General features: G+C 42.8%; 3 protein-coding genes across 4 annotated transcripts in view; all 3 read left to right on the top strand.

Annotated features, from left to right (window-relative positions):
• Positions 1–53: 53 nt before the first annotated feature.
• Positions 54–7,103, top strand: poglut1 (protein O-glucosyltransferase 1). The gene is made up of 11 exons (XM_085151924.1): positions 54–187; positions 1,277–1,367; positions 1,558–1,701; positions 1,818–1,953; positions 2,056–2,177; positions 2,667–2,726; positions 2,873–2,972; positions 3,163–3,221; positions 3,921–4,088; positions 5,080–5,136; positions 5,230–7,103. Exons 1-11 carry the CDS (start codon positions 115–117, stop codon positions 5,384–5,386), a joined length of 1,167 nt encoding a protein of 388 aa, XP_085008050.1. The 5' UTR covers positions 54–114; the 3' UTR covers positions 5,387–7,103.
• Positions 7,104–7,341: 238 nt separating this feature from the next.
• On the top strand, positions 7,342–12,383 carry timmdc1 (translocase of inner mitochondrial membrane domain containing 1). Its single transcript, XM_085151926.1, has 8 exons — positions 7,342–7,531; positions 8,850–9,205; positions 9,443–9,608; positions 9,814–9,902; positions 10,150–10,217; positions 10,461–10,539; positions 11,626–11,736; positions 11,820–12,383. Exons 2-8 carry the CDS (start codon positions 8,871–8,873, stop codon positions 11,968–11,970), a joined length of 999 nt encoding a protein of 332 aa, XP_085008052.1. The 5' UTR covers positions 7,342–7,531; positions 8,850–8,870; the 3' UTR covers positions 11,971–12,383.
• A 5,730-nt stretch (positions 12,384–18,113) lies between these two features.
• The window catches only part of LOC146491968 (ATP-binding cassette sub-family C member 4-like), a 41,045-nt gene continuing 35,218 nt past the window's right edge, over positions 18,114–23,940 (top strand). The window contains exons 1-5 of one of the 2 annotated variants that reach the window (XM_085150429.1): positions 18,114–18,669; positions 19,471–19,581; positions 20,047–20,167; positions 20,421–20,645; positions 20,756–20,845. In XM_085150429.1, coding sequence (XP_085006555.1) covers positions 18,596–18,669; positions 19,471–19,581; positions 20,047–20,167; positions 20,421–20,645; positions 20,756–20,845 — 621 coding nt within the window. In that variant the 5' untranslated portion in view covers positions 18,114–18,595. Of the gene's footprint in view, positions 18,670–19,470; positions 19,582–20,046; positions 20,168–20,420; positions 20,646–20,755; positions 20,846–23,940 lie in introns of those variants that run through there. The other variant, XM_085150430.1, reaches the window with a different exon arrangement.

The raw sequence follows: 23,940 nt of genomic DNA, 5'->3' as shown, positions 1-23,940 counted from the left end.
TGAATTTCACTGCGAGCATTACCGTAATGACTGTAACCCAGCCAGAAGTAGCGGACCGCAGATAGCAACGGCACAGATTCTCCTCGTCAGACAAAGCTGGAGGATAGAGGGGAAATGGAGTGGTTTTGGTTGTGGAGGATTTTAATAGTAGTGCAAGTTTTTCACGCGTGTTTGGCTGGTGCTTCAGGTAATCTATTTTTAAACACCTACGCCTTTTGAATTTGTTAAAAAAAAAAAAAAAAAGAACTAGCGAGCTTTTATTTGTCCGTCGCTCTTTAAGATGACTTAAAGTTGGCTACAGGCAACCATCAATTCACCGGTGTTAGCTAACTAGCCCAGCAGCTAACTTTTAGGTTGGTATGAATGATGGGTAAGAGTTAGCTCTTTCACTCACATTCAGTACGATAATTTATAGTCGAGCCATTACATGACAGAGTGTTTTTCGTGCAGGAGTTACTTGAAGTGCTGTTAATGTGTATGGTCTGCTTGCTCTAAAAAACCTAACCTACACAAATACATTGATTCTATGTAAATTAGCAACTTGCAAACTGCGAAAAAGCCGCGCGTGTAGGTTTTCCCTTGTTCTTTAGACTCCATCGACGTGTGTTGTCTCTTTTAACGGATTGTGCAAATGCTCTGGCTTAAGCAAAGGGAAGCTCAAAATAAGCTCTCAGCCCCTTATAAAGCCCTTGTAAAGCCCTTATAAAGCCTAAGACTGTAATATGCTGCAAACTTTAACAGCACAATCAAGGTGTCCACTCATATTTCAAAGTTTCTTCAAATTTAATATCACACAGATCTGTGTTGTAGATTTTTTTTAAATTAATAATGAACATCTGAACTGTTATTAGTAAAAGGGACTGAAAACAAAAAGGGCACACAGGCAGCTGCGAATCTGGTTAGATACAATACATTAAAAATAACACATCTGTTCTTCCCTAAATATTTCCTTTGTTGGCAGACTGGCAAACAACACTTCCTGCTTCCTGGTGTGTACTGGATAATTGTCCTGCTGCATAGGTGTGCTTCAGCCAGACATTTTCACTCAGGATCTTTTGGTAGAGAGCAGAATTCATGGTTCCGTCAATTACAGCAATGAGCTATTTCTGCCCACTCGCTTTCTTCCCGTTGAATCAAGAACACTGACTTTAACTGAGTCAAGTGAGGCCTGCAGTTCTTTTTAGATGCTGGGCTCTTTTGTGACCTACTGAATGATTTTGACTCTATTAAATGTGATACAAAATAGCAAAATCTCCATTTATATGTGATGTTGCAGGCAACCAGTGGAAGAAAATTAAAGAAAGGATATCGGATACTGTTAAAGGGTACACTCCATGTGAATCTGTCAACTGTAGCTGCCACCTAAGGTTGGTGCACTTTATCTTTCTTGCATATGAACTGAATCCAGGCAAAAGATCATTCTGTTAGAAACCTCTTTATTATGAAATAAGTGTCAGATCTACGTATAGTATCTGACATACTGATCACATGCATGTTTACTGCTTCATTCCCATTGTGTAAGTTAAAGCATAATATGAACTTTGCCGTCTGTCTCAGTGTCCTACAGCATGACTTGCAGACCTTTAAAGGGGGGATTTCACAGGATGTTATGGCTGCTACGGTTCAGAGAGGAGTGGGAACCCACTACCAGATCATTGGGCACAAGCTGTACAGGGAGCAAAACTGCATGTTCCCTGCTAGGTAAAGCAGGACCTGGTGTGATTTTTAGAAATTGATCAGATACAAGTCATTGTTACTTGTCTGAACATCAGGTAGTTGTATCCATGACATGATGTGGGCCACTTCCCTGTTTTCAGGTGCAGTGGGGTGGAGCACTTCATACTGGAGGTGATTGACAAGCTGCCTGACTTAGAGATGGTTGTAAATGTGAGAGATTACCCTCAAGTCCCCCACTGGGTGCAGCCAACCCTGCCAGTCTTCTCTTTCAGTAAGGTCAGAATGTGGGCAGTATTTTTGAGGCACACGTGGATGTATTATTACTATTATTAAGTGCAGTAAGTGTTCTTGAAATGTGGATGTTTGTTTTTTAAGTAGACCTCAGACTACAACGACATCATGTACCCAGCATGGACATTTTGGGAAGGCGGACCTGCTGTGTGGCCCATTTACCCCACCGGACTGGGAAGATGGGATCTGATGAGGGTTGACCTTAAAAAGTAAGGTTTGCACTTTAGTGAGGAGAGGAGCTGACTAGTGAACGTACAGTTTGGACCATTGTCCAATTATGTGCACTGAAGAAATTAGAAATGTAATTTAGAAATTACGGTCACTTTTATACACAGTCCCGCATTTTTTGAAGCTCAAAGTGAATTGGACAAGCTACCATAATCTTAAATATAATAATATTCCAGCATTTGGAGGAATCCTGCTGCTTCTGTCAGCATTCCCATCAATGAACACTAGTGTTCCACTGGTAGCCATACTGATGACATCACAATGTTCCCACCGTGTTTGACAATGATGTGGTATGGCTCGGCTCATGAGCTGTTCCTGTTGTTCTCCATACTTTGAATTCATTTAGGTGGTCCTTTTTCATATCCTTATTAAAAGAATATCTCCACTTTTTTCTATATTAAATAAAAAATGTTGATGTTAAAGTACAACATTTCTAATAGTACTACTGCTAATAATGTGTTGTGTTTTAGATCTGCAGCACAGTGGCCATGGAAGAAGAAAGAGTCTAAAGGATTTTTCAGAGGTTCCAGGTCAGTGTTGTGAAGATGTTTACTTTGTGTAACTCTCTATGGAAATTCTTTTTATTCTTTTTCTTTTCATATACATTTACATCATATGTGTAGCTAGCTGTAGGACCCTAAATCATGTCTTCTGGACTGTGCTCTTTCTTTGGTAGAACCAGCCCTGAGCGCGACCCTCTCATCCTTCTGTCCAGAGAAGCTCCAGAGCTGGTAGATGCAGAATATACAAAGAACCAAGCCTGGAAGTCTGAGAAGGTCAATCACACTGACACCACACCACACTGAGCTCACAGACTTTTGCAATAATCTGAAATCAGTAAGATTCTTTTTAAATTGATCCTGCTTATATACGATCATTTCACTGTTATAGGACATATTATACACTTTTACAGTGGAATCCATCAGACCGACTTTAAATGACTTTTTTGTATTTGCTGCGTTTTAGGATACTCTTGGGAGACCCCCTGCCAAGGAAATTCCCCTGGTAGATCACTGCAAATACAAGTGAGCTCATTCTCTTGACATTGCTTGTATTTCATTCATATTTAAAGAGTCACCATTATACTCTTTCCCAGCTCTGTGTGATCTACAAATCAGAATGATCCTCCTGAAATCCTGGGCCTTAGGTCTGCCTTTCGGGCGACCGTGGCTCAGGGGGTTGGGAAGCGTATCTGTAACCGGAAGGTCGCCGGTTCGATCCCCGGGCTCTCTGTCCTTAGCTCTCTGTCCTGGTCGATGTGTCCTTGGGCAAGACCCTTTACCCTACCGCCTACTGGTGTTGGCCAGAGGGGCCGATGGCGCAATATGGCAGCCTCGCTTCTGTCAGTCTGCCCCAGGGCAGCTGTGGCTACAACTGTAGCTGCCTCCACCAGTGTGTGTGAATGTGAGAGTGAATGAATAGTGACATTGTAAAGTGCTTTGGGTGCCTTGAAAAGCGCTATATAAATCCAATCTATTATTATTATTATTATTTTATCCTCTGTCTGAAACAAGGCTTTTTAGCTCCAATTCTTTAAACCACCTTCCTTCTGATTGGCTGCTCATTGCAAACAGAAGGATTGAGCTGCAGGTGCTGTGGCGACATCCTCGTGGCATGAGAACAGCCAAAAGTAGCTTTTTTAAAGACATGTCCTATAGCTGAGTTTACAGCAGCTTTGTTGGGACATGCAGTCTAACGGATGACTTCTTTCCAATCTCCTGCAGGTATTTGTTCAACTTCCGTGGTGTGGCAGCAAGTTTTCGCTTCAAACATCTCTTCCTGTGCGGCTCCTTGGTGTTTCACGTGGGAGACGAATGGCAGGAATTCTTTTACCCTCAGCTCAAGCCCTGGGTCCACTACATCCCAGTCAGGCAGGATCTGTCGGATCTCAGGTAGGTCAGCTTGTGTCCTCAGTAGAGATGGACTGATCCGATATTACGTATCGGTCCGATACTGACCTAAATTACTGGATCGGATATCGGAGAGAAATAAAAAATGTAATCCGATCCATTAAATATCCCAAAAGCACTTCACAAAACTTGCAACATGGCGTAACTCAGCTCATAACCTTAGCACGTCGAGCAGCATGCGTCATGTGATAGAGCGGCTGTGGTATAGCTTTAGTGTTTTTGTTTTTTTTTAACTTCAGTATGAACTTATACAAAATGCAGCAAGATATTCAAAAAAGTTTTATTGATTAAAAATACACTATATCGGATTCATATCGGTATCGGCAGATATCCAAATTTATGATATCGGTATCGGACATAAAAAAGTGGTATCGTGACATCTCTAGTCCTCAGACGTGTGGATGAAGTCTGTGTGTGCATCGTTAGTTTTGTTGTTTAAATGTATTTGTTAAGACGTGCCTTTGATTTAGAAAAGAAGACGGCAGCTTGTGTTCATGAATGGAGGAAAAAAAGAGTCTTTATACAGTGTGTGTGTAGCCTTCTGTCTGTTGTCCAATTTAAAAATGTGAGGCCTTTTATATTCCTTTTATAGAACAAAGGAATCTATTTACAAACAGCTTTGACAATTTAAACCTGATGACACACAATAATGATTTGTTATATAGGTAAATGTGCAAATTTACACATTTTAATTGCATCCTTGAACATATAGTGATACGCTGACTGTATATTTCAAGCCAAAGTGTTTGGATAAATGCCAACAAGCTGGTGAAACAACTAATAGCTTGTAGCAAACCAGAGAGCTTGACAAGAAGGCTGGATGGGGATTTTAAAGTGAGCTCTCAAACTTTATTTGTTACTTTATTTCAGGTTTTATTTTGAAATATCTCTATTCTATGCTCGCCCAAGAGTACTATTTGCCAAGTAAGGAAGAATTTGCAAATATAAATGTGTCTGCACTCTGTGTCCTCAGGGAGCTGCTCCAGTTTGTTAAAGAGAACGATGCCATCGCGCAGGAAATAGCTACAAGGTGAGAGAACAGAACTTCATGATTGAGCAGGAGTAGCTGCGATAACCTTCTCCCAGCATCACGTGACTTTTCTGCTTCCCAACCTATCTACAGGGGGAAGGAATTCATCCTCAACCACCTGCGAATGGAAGATGTTTCCTGCTACTGGGAAAGACTTCTGACCGAGTTCAGCCAGCTTCTCACCTACAAACCCCAAAGAAAGAACAGCTACAACCAGATAGTCCACCGAGCCAGCAAAACAGAGCTGTAAGACAGACTGTGTGGGACCAGACTGTGAAGATTCTGACTGTAACTGAACCAGGGCGTACGGTTTCCTTTCAAGCAGCACTGTGTCATGTTGTTAGTATTCAGTTTTTATTTACCGATCTGAAGTCTGACGCTTTAAGGCTGTCTTCATGTATTTGTGTTTATTACAGTGTTTGAGACCAATGACCCACATGTCCACCAGTTAGTGGGCTTAGATTACACAGCTGTACAAGCAGCTGACTGTAGATGCTGCCAGTAATTAATCTGTGCCCACAAGATTCTATCAGTATCTTTTGAAAGAGGGGGAAAAGTGTGCACACTGTTTCTCTGTGGTGTACATTCTTCCATCAGATCATGTGACTGACACGTCTCTCTAAAAGAGCCAGCATTTGCAAGAGTACACTAAGGATCCCTCGATCAATAATTCTTGTGAAATTTTCCTTTTTTTCATGAAGAATCTTCAGGTGCCACTAGGGGGCTTATGTGCCAAAGTCCTTACTGATCACTCTGGTTTGATGAGTTCAGTACTTCCAGATGTGACGACTGTTTTTGCGCCTGTTATCCATCTAACCAGCACAAGTGCGTAACTATAACGCATGTTTATAAGCCACTAAAGAGGCAATCCATTATTTTATACATCAGTTTATTTTTATTTGTCAAAAAGTTATAGTTGTGATTGTTAATTTGATTATATTATAGTGACATTATCAAGGTTAGTGGAAATCATGATGTAAAGGAAAATCCGAGGGATTGTTGGTGGATATCAGTTTGGGCGTAACTTTTATAACTAGATTACATGTGAATATTTAGACTCTGTAGGCGAGAGGCAAGAATTTTGGTACTAGAAGCTTTCTGGTTTGTGTTTTGTTGTCCAGTTTTTGAGCAAGCTTTGGTTGCATGCAGGTAACTTGTCCATGTAGAGAGCAAAAGAGCAATTACTCCTACTGATGGGCTCCTAGATTGGTCTGACAGTTGTTTTTATTGAAACTAAAACTTTCATTCTCCAGGAAAGGATCATAATGGAAATATAATGCACTCCTGTCTTTAAGTCATTGAAAACTGTAATGGAAATGGACGAAGGGTGTTCAGATATTTACAAAAGATGTGTAATTATTAAGTGGTAGTTAAGGATACCAGGTTTACCATGTTGGGATAATTTAATGAACAACAAATAGTTTGATATTAAATGAATCTATGTTTAGTACAGTTAGTGAAAATAATGTGTAGTCCACCTACCAGACATTAAAGTAGTGGCTAAAACTGGTAAGATGAATGTCTGAGGATCATGTGGTAGTAGAGTTTCTTCTTTGCCACCAGTGAAGTTGATTGCAAAGCTTTGGTAAAGATAAGTTTTGTTACACTGCCCTCTACTGGGCAACTGGAAAAACTCTAGACTTTTACTAAGTTTCATGATAACCGGAATGCAAATCTTTAGCTATATCAGTCTACATTTCACCGCCATCGATTTTATAACATAGATAGAAGGACACTTTCTTTTACACAAAGTGCCAGCAGTGAGCAATAATATTCAGAGTAACCACTTTGTTTACCATTTCTGATAAAGCTGCCTTGATATCAAGACATTATAGATGATGTAACTGATACATGATCATGTTGAATATGTTGTAGTATTCGGTTATTTGAGGAAAAAAAGAAGCTGAGATGATGTGTCTGGTCATAGTGTTTGTTTTTATTTCAATAAACTGGTTAAAACCTTTTAACATTGTCTTTGTCACAGTTTTGTCACACTTTTGTCTTTGTTTTTGCCTCTTGCTGTACATATGTATGTATGTATAATATTCACGTGTGTCCGCTGTATTTAGTTAAGGTTTTACCCCTTAACTAAATAACTATATAATAATAACCCATCATAAACTTAAACCACCCGTTTGTGTCAGCAACGGTAACAGCAGCTGTGTTAGTCCTCCAGCGATAGGCGGCGCTATTTTCAAGTCTTTCAGCTGTAAGTCTTGGCCGGGGTGAAAGGTTTGGACGCCGGTGGATTATGTGGGAACTGTAGTGGTGGGAGTGAACTGTAGTAAAGCGCTCTTCTGAAGGGCATTATGAAAAACAAATATCTGTATTTTCGTACATTAATCGGAACTGCACGTCTTTGTAAAAACAAGCGGTTCATTTCAGAGGAATTCAAGTAAGTTGTTTTGCACCTGCTGTGATGTGTCAGAGGCTAACAGCATGCTAACCATCCGAGGGGTTGTTGCACACCAGTGCTTGAACAGACGAGGAGCATAAAACCGACCGCAATGAAAACCGGTGTTGCGTTTTGGGAGCTGTAACGTAAAACTGCTGTGTTTGTCATAAATAAGGTGCTGCTGCTGTGTTAGCCTGAGCAATAGCACATGCAAAGTTTGACCTGACAAGAGCACTGTATGAAGAGACAGCTTTATGTGGCATCACTTATCCACCAGCACACTGGCTTTAAAAAAATTATATATTAATTGTTATTAATAAAATCTCGCCAGAAATAATCCAAATAGTCCTCTGTATAAGGTTCTGCATAAACAAACACCCATTTCAGATGAACACAGCCTAAATGCTATTAAAATTTTTCTGCCTTGTTGGGTTAAAACAACACAATCAAATCAAATCAATCACCAAAGCCATTTTCTTCTGCATTTTCTCCCTATTGAGGGGATACAACAGCTAGAACTGTGTTGGACCCTATTTGCCTTTAAAACTGCCTCAATTCTTCGTGACATTGACTCACAAAGGTGCTGGAAACAACTTTGGTCCATATTGACCCAACAGAGGAATCTACCTTTCTAATCCCAGTAGATCAGCAGTTTCTAAAACACTCACACCACCCTTTCCTCCCCATTATGATGCTGAGTTCGAACTTCAGCAGGTCAGGATCCTGTCTACATGCCTGAATGCATTGAGTTGCTGCCATCAGAGTTCATGTCATTGAGTGGCCACTCCATAGTCTTACAGCAGGAGTGAAAATACAGGGTTAGGTTCATTCAAATTGTTTAGATAAACAAAATTGTAAAATAGTATTGTTTCCTCTCAAATACAGCTTGATTGTTTCGCGCCTTGGTGCAAACAGACTCAGACTCATAATCTTATTTCTACTGTGGATGGTTCAATAAATGTGGACATTTCCTTATATATTTACTGTTTGTGCTCTGGTTAAAAAAATCTCAGGCAGAATAAGGTTACTGTCACCTTTTATTTTTACCTGAGCAGTTGACGCATCCTGATTAGCAGATCTGAGGTTTTGTGCTCTGAGAGATCAATAGTGCATTTTACAGTTGGGGGAGGAAAAAAGCCTATTTTTCCCAGTTTCTGTTGATGGGACTGTAGAATTCAACAGCTGCTTAGTCAAACAGCCTGTGCAGCGCTGCCAGGCCTTCATTCGCCTCGAGGCTCTTGGTTTTGAGGATGGAGCTTGAGCTGAGGCGGCGAGTGTGGCGTCTCAGCCCGTGACCATGTGTTTCTCCCTGTTGCAGCACATCAGCAGCTGAAGCGTGATGCATCCAGAGCGGCGCAGGACAAGCGTTGCCCTGCAGAGACGACTGGCAGATTCAGCCCCTCAGGGCACGCTGAGCACCGGCCAACTGCAGGGCTTCATCCAGCGTGCCAGGCCTCCTTTCTTCTGCTTTCTGCTCCCCAGGGTTCACGCAGCTGATGTGGCTGCTGCCCAGCCTGCACAGATGCCCTCTTCCTCCTCCTCCTCATCATCCTCTTCCTTCACCAGTACTGCTCCTGTAGCTATCCCTTCATCCAGCAGCCTCCCGAAAAACATCGGGAAGCCAGAATTCCCGAGCACGGGATGGGAGCGCATCAAAGATCTCTTTGACAGAGAGTTAGTTTTCTTGTTACATTGTTTCACTTGTTGGTGTTTTTGAAAAGGTCTTTGTGTATATGTAGACACTGTGGTGTCAAATTCATCGTGAATCATGTAGTTGATGAGTTAAGATTATTTAACTAAACTTGCAGCATCCTTTAGTTTTAATGGCTTTTTGCTCTAATGGCTTCTAATGTAACAAGTTCACTCATTACTGGCTTTAAACTTACAAGGAACATTCTCGTCCCTGTTTAGTGTGACTCAGAAATACCCAGAGGAGATCACCAATGTTGTAAACAGCGGTGCTCTCGGTGCACTTGCAGGCTTTGTCTATGGGGGCTTGCCAGCAGCTCGCCACGCCAGGGAGAGATATATCCAAGTCAGCCAGGCAGAATTATACACTAATCGTGTGGACGCAGTGGTAAGTGAAATCTGTGCCTTTAAAACCATATCTGCTGTGGTTTTGGGTGCAAATGTTCCATGAATGATGTTTGTGTTCAGCTTTAATATTGTGATGTCATAGTTTCTGATTTTATTGAATTATTATTTAGTGGTCTGAAGTGGAGCATTGAGAATAATGCTGCAAATAAAAGTAAAAGTCTGTCTGTGCCTGTTCTGTCTGTCAGCGCTCAGCACACAATGCAGCTATCCGGGGGTTTATAAGATATGGATGGAGATGGAGCTGGAGAGTGGCTGTGATAGTTACCTTGTTCAGGTAAACAAAAACAAAAAACAGGTGGAGCATGTGAGGAAAGTGTGTGTAGTGTTACTTTTACAAGGGCTCAAATCAGCTTGTGGATCTGGAGTATTAATAACAGGAGAATGCACAGAATGCTGAATGTCACATAAACAATGTGCAGATGTTTATTGGATGTGAGTGCTTTAACATTGCTAGCATACCTCGGTCAGTTTGTTTTGGCCTCACTGACTCAACATCGTGTGCGTTTCCTCTCCCCGTGTAGTTCTGTGAGCACGGGACTCTCCGTGTACCAAGACAAAGACGCAGTCAGCCAGTATGTTGCAGCTGGAGGTGAGTCACGTGATCTGATCAGGGCGCCTGCAGGTTGTAGTTCCAACTCTGATTGTTTTCAGTTATTTCTATAATAAATGCCCATTAAAATAGGACCGTATGTGATGATATTAAAATGTGAAATGCCTGTTCAGTTACATCCAGAATCTATGTTTAATTATTGCTTGACAATAAAAGTGTTCTTTCAACATGTCCAGTACAAATTCCTGCACATTGAAATGATGAAACTCTGTATGTGAGCAGCTGTGACTGTAGGCCTTTTCAGACTGAACCTGGGCCTGAGAGGGCTGGTAGCGGGCTCGGTCATCGGAGCAGTGCTGGGGTAAGGCTGGCTTCTGCTTCTACAAGAATCCTTTGACTTCCAGTCCCAACAGTGCATGTTGAACTTTTTTCCATCTGATGTAATGGAACATGCTCAGTCCTCGGTACTGAGCTGACTTCTATTATCAGATGCTGTGTATTTACTTTTTGACATGCATGCTTGCCTTCTCGTGTGTGTGTGTGTATTTACATTCATGCCTGTGTGCTCGAAGTCAGTGAGCACTCTGGCAGCCAGCTGTGCCCCTCCCAGCAACCCTCTGTCACCCAGCTGAACCTCCCCCCCCCTCCTCCTCCTCCCCACTCCCTTCCAAGTCTGCTCGTGGTGCCAGAGGGACTCATGTACCACAGAGGACAGTGTTTTGGGTACTGAACCAAGGAGACGGGCCAAGGCAGCAGCTGCCCTTCTCCTTTTATACCATTGGTGTTATTCCAGCCTCTTGTGTCCTTCTACCGTGGTCTGATGTAGACTTGGAGGTGCTTCATCCTCTGTCTCATCTTCACACCCTGGCCCACTTTAGCCTCGCTCGTCCTTTCAGCTGAGCGCACAGAGCTAAATGCAGATTGTATAACTGCAAATTGAGTGTGTTGCCTTTGATGGTGTAACAGAAGAGGGTCTAGTTTGGATCATCCCTGTGGTCAACTCCATAATGGCTTAGCCATACTTCCAGTTGGCCCTCCACTAGCACTGCTCCCTCCTCCTCTTCCTCTCACTGTCTGCTTCAGTGGCCAGCCACCTGGAGCATTTGATGTGCGCAAATGGCTCCAGCCACGGCTACGCCAGGTGTAGCTGGGGCAGAAGGGGCGGCATGAAAGCAGGCAGCTAATTGCAAAGCACATCACGCTCCAGATCTTTAACCATTATGGTTTCCTTATTCATGTCGTAGAGGTGTGAGTGGAAAGTCCGGAGAAGCTGGGCCGCAGCAGCTGTAGAAACTGTTTAAGGAAGTTATTACAGTGTCGATGCTTCCATTGAACAGGCATCTGATATGTTTTATGTTATACAACATAGACTATCTGATGGACTGATCTGTGTAAAAGTGTAAAGTGTGCATCACAGTTACAGTTATACACACTGACTTCTACACAGGATTCCGGTTGGTGCTCTGGTCATTGCCTTGCAGTCCCTGACTGGAGAGACGATCCGAGAGAGGCGCAGGAGAGAGCGCAGGGAACTGTATGAGCACAAGCTTGCAGAATGGTAAGATCTATCAGAAATAAATACAAAGTGTCATTTTATCCTGATGCTTCTTGGTTAATCAGAGCTTGTGTTTCCAATAAAAGGACAGCCCGTTTGCAGTTGACGGATGAACTGATTTCCAACTTGAATGTGAGCTCTCAGGTGGAGGAAACCAATAAGGACATGCAGAGGATCCAGGAGCTGCTCAGTCTACCACAGAATGAGGATGTAGTCAAAGACTCAAGTGGACAGTGAGCATGGCTGCCTTCACTGTCTGCTATCTGTTGGAATCTGGAAAATACAAATGTTCTCCTACTGAATGGAAACCGATTCAGATGAATTCATGATGCTGTTGTACAAGAAAAGTAGATCCAACGAAGAGCTCACCTAAATGTGACATGGGATACAGGAAAAGGATTTTAAGACTAAAGACAAATATTCAGCATCTGATTTGTGCCACTTAGTCCACATTGGTGTTATAAAGGTTAAGGTGGACTTGATGTGATGCTTCTCTGTACTTTTAATACTGAAGTTGACTGACACAGTATGTCCCGTGGTTGAAATCACAAAGTCAGCATTGTTGGTCGTATAACTTATTAAAACCACGTGAAAGAAAGAAAGAAACAGACTCCTCTCCAAACCAATAAATATCAATTCATGCTACAAAACACTTCGTTCTCTCTGTGTGTAATCTGTAGTTTGCTTTTGACTTTGCCTTATGGGCTTTTCAGCAACTAGGTCAACCAAAGCCTCGGCCCCTGGTGTAAAAAAGATGTGACACAGCAACAGCTGGGGCTCAGGATGCAGCAGTGACTGCTGACGTGCACATGGACAGCCAATAGAAGCAGGCTGAGCAGGCTGTGATGTGGAGAGCTCAGAGAGCTTCAGGTAAACGCTTCAAACGAAAAACTAGTAAATAGATTTCTCTCTTCTTTTTTTTAACCATTTAGTTTGGAGTAACATTGCAAGTCTGACTTTTTCCAGACTTAATTTACTGTTGGAAGGAAAGTGTTAGTATCATATTTGTTCAAATTAAAAACCTTATTGGATTCAAATATAAAATTATCCCAAATAACCACAATGAAGCTGCAGCTCCTTTACATTTATACTTTTATACTGCGTCTGAGGGATGGGTCGACAAGTGAATACATGCTGTATTCACCCACTTCCTCCCATGAATCCTCCCATCAGTTTCTTAATTTTTCTGAGAGAGTAACATGACTTCTGAAAATGAAAATATGAATGATTGCTGAGTAATTTGTTGATAGAATGACAGCAAGTGAAGTATGTTTCATAAATGGGCTCTGAGCACCCTCTGCTGATGGCTTTGCATGAGTGAGTACAGAATACAACAGAGATGTGTGTCTTCAGTAACTGCTGTATTTCAAAGTTGAAAACTGCTCCACAGCTGAAACAATGCAACAAACGCATGCATACTGCAACACAGGGGACTTTCTTCTGGCCTGTGAAATGCTCGGACACCAAAGCGCTGTCAGTATTTGTTAATGGGTTGTGTCCACCGTGTGTCCACATGGAAAAGAACTGAGCTGAACTAAGATGTGCAGGAATGACACTAAAGACTGTTTCTTAGTTAGCACAAGGGCCAAAAGTGGATTTGCAAATTTCTGTGAGAGTTGGTGACACTATCACTCATGTTGTGTGTGATGGGAATCCAAAAAACAAAAATAAATAAAACATGAAAAGACGCTTGATGAATATTTGGAGAATATTAGATGTGGGTGTGGGAGTTTATCTTATGAGGCTGCATGAAGGAGGTGTCTTTGGTAGGTGGCACCATGAATGCCTCAACGTATACCAGAAGCTTACGAGATGACTGAGTCGCCAGAATCCTCCAGAAAAGAGATAAAAGAGGCAAAAGAAAAACTATCACCTGGAGAGGTGTGTTGCCTGACTTGAAACAAGTGAAACACCTTTGGGGCATCTTTTAGAGACAAAAGTAAAGAAGGCAGAGCATCCCTTTGGAAACCAAGAAGGACCAGGCCATTAAAAACAGCAGCAGACAAAGGAAGCTTTTTAAAAAATACAAATGTATTTTCGTCTTCTGTACCTCTGCAGCTGTTAGATATTATATGAATCAGTTTAAAGAACATTATCTGACACTGCAGTGTAAAGCTGATGATCTTTGCATAAAGAGAAAGTGTTTTAAATGCCTACAAGCCCAAAACAAGCTTTTTAAATGTGCACAGTGATTTGTGTGTAACCTTCGAGGGCTCACAGTTGCATGTGTCTTGACCACACGTAGAACCATTTATCAAATCTGTGCATCCAAACCTGAAGAAATACTGCTCATTTCTGCACAACGTCTTAAGTTCGGCTTCACAAATCGGATCATTTTCTCTTTGAAAAAGCTTCCTGTGCACACGCATGTCTAAACCGACATGTAATACGCGTGCACGAATGGCCTGGCACGCACAAATCACGTCGCATGCCGACGTGGGGTTTTGGCATAACTTTGGCCAAGCCAGCCTCACACAAAACCACAAATCCAAGCTGCATTCAAGTCACAGTAAAAGAAAAAAGGAAAAAAGGAACATCTGGGCTTCCGCTGTTTCGTCTCCAGGGTTTATCTAACCGGGCAGAGCAGAAACGAACTGAGCATTGACTGACTTTTCCCAGCAGATGAACATCCAGCATGTAGCGGCAGCTTATTTAAAGAATAAAATAATATCTGTGTTTTCTAGTGGAGGAGAGATGAACCCATCTGTTTATTGGGGAAAAAAAATACAATAGAAATCCAGATGTCTCCGTTTTCCACTGGGCCTTGAACGTAGCTTAGATTTTTGGATTGTGCGAAGCAGCCGCCTGACAGTCGTCTCAGAACCTCTCCCGGGCATGTGACGCAATCTGTGGGTATCAACGATTCGTGTGCATACGTTTAAGGTTTTGTAAGCGACCAGGAGGGACGTGTGCGCACAGGAACCTTTGTCAAAGAGAAAATGATGAACTTAAAAAGTTGTGCGCAAATGATCGCAATGTGTTCAGGTGCATGTCTGTGTGTGGACTGGAGCGCTCATTTGTTAACCCTCAAAAGTTACACACAAATCACGGTGTACACTTAGTTCAAGCTTGTGGATCATATCACATACATTTGTAACGCTTTTGGCAAAGCTGTCTCCATGTCTTTGAGCTAAAATTGGATATTGTTATAAGGTATTTAATTCTTAGCTCTGATTTAAGGAGAAACTAAATCCCGACTCTCATTTTTACTAAATGAGATCTGACAGTCCAAAAATGCTGTGTCATCACAACAGAGGTTATGGCTTCAGTTTAGCTGTCTAAGTGAGAGATGGGTCTTTACTTGGTTAGAGCAGCTGTCTCTTCTGTGCATTGCTGGTGTCTCATCAAGATGCAAAACTTAAGTAACATAGTGCTTTGGTATAGGGACAGAATCTCTGTAGTCTGCTAAACTCAGGAGCAGGCAACAGCAGCCCTGATGTGACGTCCTATTGTATAATGCCACTATGCATCCCGGTGAGACTCTGCACTCAGTAGCGGTCCTAGCCTGTTTGGCGCCCTGGGCGAACACCCCCCTGGCGCCCCCCCCCCCCCCCCCCCCCCACACACACACACAAACGTTGTATGCACACGGCTACTAAACAGACATCATAATTCGTCATACAATGAGAACAGGACAAATCAACAATTGACACTGACTAATTAATATTATATTATTGTATATATTGTTTGGAGTTTAGTCTGTTACTGTTACTATTTTTACCCTTTCTTCTTGGAGGAACTGTAACCCAAATAATTTCCTTAGGGATTAAGAAAGTATCCTGATTCTTAATGTTTTAGGATACATGACCTGCCATTATCCAATGACACATCTGCTTACCTGTATCTTTTGCTCGTTTCTCCTTGTAGGAGTCATAATTAAATGTATTGAATTTTAATGATCACTCGGTTTTCATTTGTTTGGTTGCTATGGTGATGTGTAACGGGAGTCACGTGGGTGCTAGCGATGACATTAAGAGGGCGTTGTCAGTCTGTCTTTCACTGGTTTGATTTTGACAGAGAGGAGGGCTGGGTAGCCGTAGTTTTTGCTGACCGCAGCACAACGAGTTTCCTCTTGTTGCATTAGAGCCTGTGATGTTTTAAGAGTTTGAATCGCGAGCCGATCACATTGCTCTGTAAACTTTTCAAGCACTTTAATAAACAAGCAAGCAATTCCACCTCTCGCATTATTGCGTAAAGTTGACAGGCAAATAGACAGGCTCAGTCCCCGGTCTCTAGCGACTGTGGAAGTCGCTACACTCCTCCTCTTCTTTTCTTATTTAAAAAATGAGAAAAGAAGTTTAAAAACGGGTTGTGTGTGAGACTTTAGATCAACAAAATATAAAATATACATTTTAAATTGTTATTGATCCCTTTACCCCTGGTCCTAAAGTGTATATTTATTTTCTTACTCTTCTTATATATGTTGTTTGTTTACTTGCACTGCTGTAACTGGAGCCTCGTCGTCTCGTCTCTCTATATACTGGACTGTATGTAGCGGAGATGACAATAAAGTTTACTTTGACTTCAGCAGCGAGCAGGCGCACCGAGGGCTCTCGCGCTCACTTTTCGTGTATAGAATTTCGAAAAAACATCGGTGCAAATTATAAGTCTGTATTATAATGTCTGGTGTTTTCGTGTTTGTTGGTTTGTTTGTAATTTGTTTTATTTTGCGAGTTGGTCATTTTTGCTGCTCCAGCCAGCCAGCCATGCCGCCGCCGCCCCGCCCTTTCCTCCCTGTGGCGCAAGCAGAAGGCGCACCTCGCAAACGGAGGGCGCCCTTACTCCCAGCAAATGGGCGATAGAAAACCAATGCCATTCCCAATATGCGCTGGCATGATGTCGGGGCAGCATGAGAACGAGCCGTGATGCCGTCCCCACCACGATGCCGCCCCGTGTCGCCCGTATCTAAAACCGCTACTGTCTGCACTATTTGCATGGACATTTTGGCATAAAATGGACAGATGGAGTGAAAACAGTGAAGTTTGATGTTATTTGGACGAAGTTGTCTTTTGAACTTTGAAGACGGCCCAGACTCCAGGTGCTCGCGCTGTCCTCAGACACCAGCTACTAGTGATGGGATTTCCGGCTCTTTTTAGAGATCCGGCTCTTTCGGTTCGGCTCACTAAAAAGAGCCGGCTCTTTCGGCTCCGAACCGGCTCTTCAGGTTGTTTTGTTGCTTTAATTAATTTATTATTAACAATAATATACAATTATGCACAAAAGGAATTACTAACGTAAAAAAAAGTGGTTTTATTTATATATGTTTATATATAAATATATGCGGTGGCCCCTAGAGACAAAACACGTACAAACTCCAAAACACATTTCTAGCATTAACTGAACTTCCAAAACAGAGCTACTAGATCACTTAAATTACACAATTGAAAGCATGAAAGCATGTGTGTATTGTTTGTGTATTTATACACAGGCACTCATATATATTCAAATAATTAAAAAAAAAAAAAGATTTACCTGTTACTACCACACACCAAATCCGGTCGTTGGTACTTGCTGGCTTGTGTAGCCACTAGGTAACAAAAGCTCAACACTGCGCCCAGCATCCTGGAGCACTTCTGTTGTCTTTTGTACGTGTTTTGAGTTTTTACATGCTTTTGAGTTTTTACGTGCTTCGGAGTTTTTACGTGCTTCGGAGTTTGTACGTGCTTCGGAGTTTGTATGTGTTTTTACGTGCTTCGGAGTTTGTACGTGCTTCGGAGTTTGTATGTGTTTTTACGTGCTTCGGAGTTTGTACGTGTTTTTGAGTTTGTACGTGATTTGAAGTTTGTATGTGCTTTGTCTGTAGGGGCCACCGTAAATATGCTTTTATTTATTCACTCCACATAAAATGTAATAAGTAAATCATATAATACAAAAATCAACTATTCACATTTCAAATTTTAACTATTTAAATTTTCAGCTTTTTCCTTTTACAAATTTAAAGTGAAACAACACAAAACACTGCAAACCACAACACAATTAAATATAAATTAAAATATGAAAACAAAAAGAAGATGCATATTCTCTGTCATATGGACCTGCATGAATAAACTTTCTGAATCCTTTATCATCTGCAACCGAAAATAGTTGTGGATGATTACTATACCTTTCTAATGTGATGTTGTTGTCACTGGCTCTCTTTCTCTTTCTTTCCCTCCTGTGCTACTGAGTGTAACTACCGCCCCTCCCCCCTCTGCCCAGCATAAAGCACAAGGCTCGCGTGCATTGTGAAGCGGGAAAAAAGTGCGAGAGAGAGAGAGAGGGTGAGAGAAAGAAAAAAAAACCCACGTGACGGCTCGCGATAAGGAGCCGGCTCGCGTCGTTCACGTCAAAGAGCCGGCTCTAAGAGCCATTTCGTTCGCGAACGACCCATCACTACCAGCTACTGCACGTGAGGACCAGTAGGGGGAAACACACATGAAAACCGGGGCCCTCGATATTGCACTTTCATAACTGTATCTGACTATAGGCGTTGCTTAAATGGTGCGTTAAAGTGCAACTCGTTCAGATTTGTTTTGTAACGTGAAATTGTCACTGAAAAGGCCGACTTAAACACTTGTCCGTGACATTAAATGACAGTTATTTTATTTCAAACATGTACGCGGTTATTTCCATAGAATTTTTTCCATTGGAGGTTCAGAAAGCTCACTAGGCCCATTTCTACTTTAGTTAAACACTCCGCCTCTTATTGTGCATTTACACCTAGGAACAGGTGGAGACAGTTTAGTGAAACAAAGAACAGCTTCAGCAGTCTTGGCTTTACATGATGCAAGCCAACTATACATTTAGTGATTGAAGTCGTCCCTGAGTGAACACGGTGTACAGATGGGTACAGACAGCAGCCTCAGAGCACCCATCTAATATCATGGAGACTACAAAGGCGGACAGCAGGCGCAATCCTTTGGCCACTGCCAGCTTTTTTTCAAGGGTCTTTTTGTGGTAAGTGCATTAATGAAGATATTGGATTCCTCAGCATGTTGTTAGTATATCAGTCAAAAGAAAGAAGAAGAAAGTTTCTGCAAATTATTCAGCACTGAGTGACAGCACTTAAAGCGTTCAGTGAAATGGGAATAAAATATATCATAGAGATGAATCGGAATTTAGGAGCGAAGAGGGAATTTTTATTTTTATTTTTGTGTACTGAGTAACGACTAGAAGACTCAGGTAACAAGTAACTGAGAAATCAAATAGGTTAGAACTTAAAGGGCTTGCGGATCTTTTGATCTTTTAAAAGTGGGTTTTTAAAAAAGGCCCGTTATATCTACAGGGAGAGTGTAAGTCACTCGTTCTATAAATGTCAAATGTAAACTGTCCATATTCCATAGGTGACTGAATATAGGTTTCCCGTTCGCATAGGGGCTTCTACATATTGTACATAACAAATATGTGTCAGTTACATATAGGACATCACGTGATATATCCCTACGGGCATTCCGATGTACGTCTTGGTCCAGTCCCAATGTGCAAACTGATGCTCTCACAAAGTCTGAGGCACTCAAGTATTTTTGAAAAGCTTTCATGCAAATAGAAGTTAAAACACGTTCTTTATTGCACATAGTTTAATCAGCCATTTCTTTTTATTGGATCCAAGCCCATCACTAGAAACACTGTTTCTCCAAATAACTCATTAATCACAAGTAGTTCAGACATTCACAGTTAGCTTAGATATGTCTTTTATAAACCACAGTGATTTGTATTTCTCTCTGCCAGATGGAAATGTTTTGTTTTTTTCTGTTTCAGTTGGTTATACCCCCTGTTGCAGCTTGGCCAAAAACACAGGCTCGAGAGAAGTGACATGTACAGTGTCCTTCTGGAGGATCGGTCTGAAACCCTGGGAGAGGAGCTGCAGAGGTACTTCAGCAAAAGGCTAATGTGACAAAACCAGAAGTGGTGCTGGTTAAGAAACATGTCTGTTTGTTTCAAGTTAATTTTTTTTTTATAGTGTGGATTGCCATTCTGTCAACCTGCCACTGCTTGTAATATCAAGTGCTTTCGAGGGTCTGTTAATTGTGTTACTGATCTGCTGCCAATTAACCTAATTAGCCTTAAAGTCCTCCAGTTGTTTCTTTTTAGTGCCACTTACCTTTGCAGCCTTTTCTTGCCCTTCCCAACTTTGTGAGATGTGTTGATAAATACATAAAAATAGTAAAGCACCTCTGTTTTAACATGTAACAGGTTATCTACCTGAATAAAATATGGATGAGATTTAAGAATGATTAAATCCTGATTTTATTTATATTTTACACAGCATTGCAACTTTTTTGGAAATGTGGTTATAGATCCTGGGCTCAACTAATAAATTCATTTGATTTGCAGATGTTGGAACGAGGAAGTAAAAAAGGCTTCAAAGGAACTACGTAAGCCGCAGCTCTCCAGGGTTCTTATAAAGTGCTATGGAAAGTCCTATGCATTAGTCGGCCTATTTGAATTTTTTCTGGTATGTTGTGAATATTTACAATTGGCACCAGTGTTAAAGCAATCATTCATGCACAGGTCGTATTTGAGATTTTGTGCGGTTTTCTGGCCATATTATTTCAGATGAGCTAAAATAAAAAGGAATACTGTAATTTTACTGTATTATTGTATTACTAGCAGATATTTGAACCAATTTACCACATCCAGTACTAGTAATGGATAGAGCGAAGCTTGTTTGCATATTCCATTATGTATTTATTGTCTTTGTTGTAAAGGAGGCAATCAAAGTGATCCAGCCACTTCTTCTGGGAAAAATAATCCTTTTCTTTGAGAATTATCACCCAGATGATCAGAGGAGTCTTTGCATGGCGTATGTTTACGCTGCTGCGATGTCCATCTCCACGTTTGGACTGACTATCCTCCAACATCTCTACTACTATCATGTCCAAAGAACAGGCATGAGGATTAGAGTGGCTATGTGTCACATGATCTACAGGAAGGTCAGTGAAGATTCAGAAAATTTGCACAAGAGATGCAGATTTTTGACCTCACAACTCTAAGAATAATTTTGTAAATTTTTCAAGCTGTTAAGTAAAATTGTTCTCATCAGGCTCTCGGTCTCAGCACTGAATCCATCGGACGAACAACCACCGGTCAAATAGTGAACCTACTTTCAAATGATGTTAATCATTTTGATGAGGTAAGGCAACAGATGACCTAAATTTGTAAGGGTCAAGAACCAACTCGAAACTACATTTGGAGAATTGTAACCGAGACAACAGAAGGACAGAGGGTTAACCTGGATGTACCCTTTTGAAACCTTTTTTCATTAGGTATTTAAGTAGATGGGTATTTGTGGTAAATGCAGTTTTTTTTTTAGATATGTAAGATATGTTTGCACTGATTGCCGATCACGCTTCAACTGAGTCGTCCTCGGTCAGAAGGAATGGTACTCCACAGTGATGTCGTTCCAATAACTTTAATAAGGAGGTGGCAGATGAAATCAACAGGACGTATAGCGTTGGTAGGGAGGCGATTGCATTACAGTATTCACATGCAGGTAAAGGGGGTGTGAATGTGTATATGGGTGTGTGTGGTCATCTGTAAGCAGAAAGAACAAACATTTGTATTAACCGCTATGGATAGCAGTGTACCCCTTATACAGTATTGTGGGTTTCCAGCGTAATGTTATACAATCTGCCATAACCTCATGGCCACTAGATGGCACCCTAGGACCATAAATGAATTTCTGGCTGTATATAAATTGGCAAACCAGACCTCTGCAGATTACAACGATTCAGAGAATAAACATAGTAAATAGTTACATCCACCTACAACCACAATGCTTGACAGTAAGTCGTATATGAAATGAAATATGGGCTGAACACAAGGCTGCCTGTAGTAGGCCAAAAAAACGCATCTTAGCGATAGCAACGGGACTAGCTTCTTAAACAGATTACACAGTATTACACAGATAAAGTCAAATAAGCATCACTCTCATCTTACAATACTCACATGGTAAGCACGCACACATTATTAACCCACACAGGAACGCAAGTAAATACGTTACTCCTCCGACACACCTCTCATCTGTGCAGAACTGCACTGAACACGTTCCCAACCGGAAGTACAGATACCGAGGTGCATCATGGGTAACGTAGTCTAAAACAGTTACAGTGAAAAAGACTTTTAACAGCCGCCCCTGTATTTGTATGCAAATACACTCCTGCTAAAGTCCTTCTAATTTGAAACAGTGTCATTTGAGTCCTCAGGAACTTTGGGAAGTTCCACCAGCTTAGTTACCGGGCAAACATAGGTACTGTCTTTAACTCAGCTCGAACAACGCCATCAATCCCTGGGAAAACTTTGGCAATGGTACCCACAGGCCAAAGGCCTCTAGGCAAATTACAGTCCACAATCATAACAGCTCGTCCCACAGCCATGTTGTCAGTGGACTTCCTCCATTTCTGTCGGAGTTGCAGTCCTGGGAGGTAGTTCTGTATGAACCGCTTCCAGAAGTGGTCACTGATGACCTGACTGTGCCTCCATCTTCTGTTCGAAAGAGTGCCTGAGGGGCCGTAAACTGCCTGGGGTAGTGCCGAATCATGCCGCCCCATCAAGAGAAGATTTGGTGTGATGGGATCTGGGTCGGCTATGTCAGCCAATGCATAGCCGAGTGGTTTTGAGTTCAAAATACCCTCAACCTCTATGAGAGCTGTGAGTAGGACTTCCTCCGCCACAACTTGGTCCTTCAGGACTACTTGCAGAGCTGACTTCACCGCTCTGATTTCCCTCTCCCAGGCTCCTCCGAAATGAGGAGAGTGTGGAGGATTAAAGCAGAAGTTGATAGTCTGCTTGGCCAGTTGCTGCTTCGGGTCCGGCTCCATGTTTTCAAACGCCGTTTGGAGTTCTCTGTGCCCACCCCTGAAATTGGTCCCTCGATCAGACCTCCTCCGTGAATCGCAACCTTATCGTGGTGGAGGGGTTTGTGTGTCCCAGGGATCCCAGGGGCTATGTTGTCTGGGGGCTTTTGCCCCCTGGTAGGGTCTCCCATGGCAAATTGGTCCTGGGTGAGGGACCAGACAAAGAGCGATTCAAAAGACCCTTATGAAAAAAACACAGAGGGAACAGTTTACCCTGCCCGGGATAGGGTTACTGGGGCCCCGCCCTGGAGCCAGGCCCGGGGAGGGTGCCCGAGGGCGAGCGTCTGGTGGCCGGGCCTTAGTCCATGGGGCCCGGCCGGGCACAGCCCGAAGAGGAGACATGGGCCCATCCTCCCGCAGGCCCACCACCCGCAGGAGGCGCCATAGGGGTCGGGTGCATTGTGTGCCGGGTGGCGGCCAGGAGCGGAGGCCCTGGCGGACTGACCCCCGGCTGCCAAGACTGGCAATAGGGACATGGAATGTCACCTCTCTGGTGGGGAAGGAGCCTGAGTTAGTGCGTGAGGTTGAGAGGTACCGGCTAGATATAGTCGGGCTCACCTCTACGCACGGCTTGGGCTCTGGAACCAGTCTCCTGGAGAGGGGCTGGACTTTGTCTCAGTCTGGAGTTGCCCCTGGTGAGAGGCGGCGGGCTGGGGTGGGTATTCTAATATCCCCTCGGCTTGCTGCCGGTACGTTGGGGTTTTTCCCGGTGGACGAGAGGGTTTGTTCCCTGCGCCTTAGGATCGGGGAACGGGTCCTGACTGTCATCTGCGCTTATGCGCCGAGTGGCAGTTCGGAGTACCCAGCCTTCTTAGAGTCCCGGGGGGGGGGGGGGGGGGGGTGCTGGAAGGTGCTCCACCTGGAGACTCTGTTGTCCTGCTGGGAGACTTCAATGCTCACGTGGGTAACGACAGCGAGACCTGGAGGGGCGTGATTGGGAGGAACGGCCTCCCTGATCTGAACCCAAGCGGTGCTTTGTTATTGGACTTCTGTGCTAATCACAGTTTGGCCATAACGAACACCTTGTTCGAACATAAGAGTGTCCATAAGTGCACGTGGCACCAGGACGCTCTAGGCCGTAGGTCGATGATCGATTTTGTAATCGTATCACCAGACCTGCGACCATATGTTCTGGACACTCGGGTAAAGAGAGGGGCTGAGCTGTCAACTGATCACCACCTGGTGGTGAGTTGGATCAGGTGGTGGGGGAGGATGCTGGACAGACCTGGTGCACCTAAACGCGTAGTGAGGGTGTGCTGGGAACGACTAGCAGAGGCCCCAGTCCGCGAGATCTTCAACGCACACCTCCAGCAGAGCTTCAACAGCATTCCGAGGGAGGCGGGGGACATTGAGTCCGAATGGACCATGTTCA

This window comes from Neolamprologus multifasciatus, chromosome 23, assembly GCF_963576455.1.
Source record: "Neolamprologus multifasciatus chromosome 23, fNeoMul1.2, whole genome shotgun sequence".
Taxonomy (NCBI): domain Eukaryota; kingdom Metazoa; phylum Chordata; class Actinopteri; order Cichliformes; family Cichlidae; genus Neolamprologus; species Neolamprologus multifasciatus.
Note: the sequence above shows the minus strand (reverse complement) of the source record. Positions and strands in the feature narration are given on the sequence as shown.

Coding starts and splice junctions, on each gene's coding strand:
- poglut1 (XM_085151924.1), top strand. CDS start 115: ATGGAGTGGTTTTGGTTGTGGAGGATTTTAATAGTAGTGCAAGTTTTT. Junction 188..1,276: donor GTGTTTGGCTGGTGCTTCAG/GTAATCTATTTT, acceptor GTGATGTTGCAG/GCAACCAGTGGAAGAAAATT. Junction 5,137..5,229: donor GCGCAGGAAATAGCTACAAG/GTGAGAGAACAG, acceptor ACCTATCTACAG/GGGGAAGGAATTCATCCTCA.
- timmdc1 (XM_085151926.1), top strand. CDS start 8,871: ATGCATCCAGAGCGGCGCAGGACAAGCGTTGCCCTGCAGAGACGACTG. Junction 9,206..9,442: donor AAAGATCTCTTTGACAGAGA/GTTAGTTTTCTT, acceptor GTCCCTGTTTAG/TGTGACTCAGAAATACCCAG. Junction 9,609..9,813: donor CTAATCGTGTGGACGCAGTG/GTAAGTGAAATC, acceptor TCTGTCTGTCAG/CGCTCAGCACACAATGCAGC.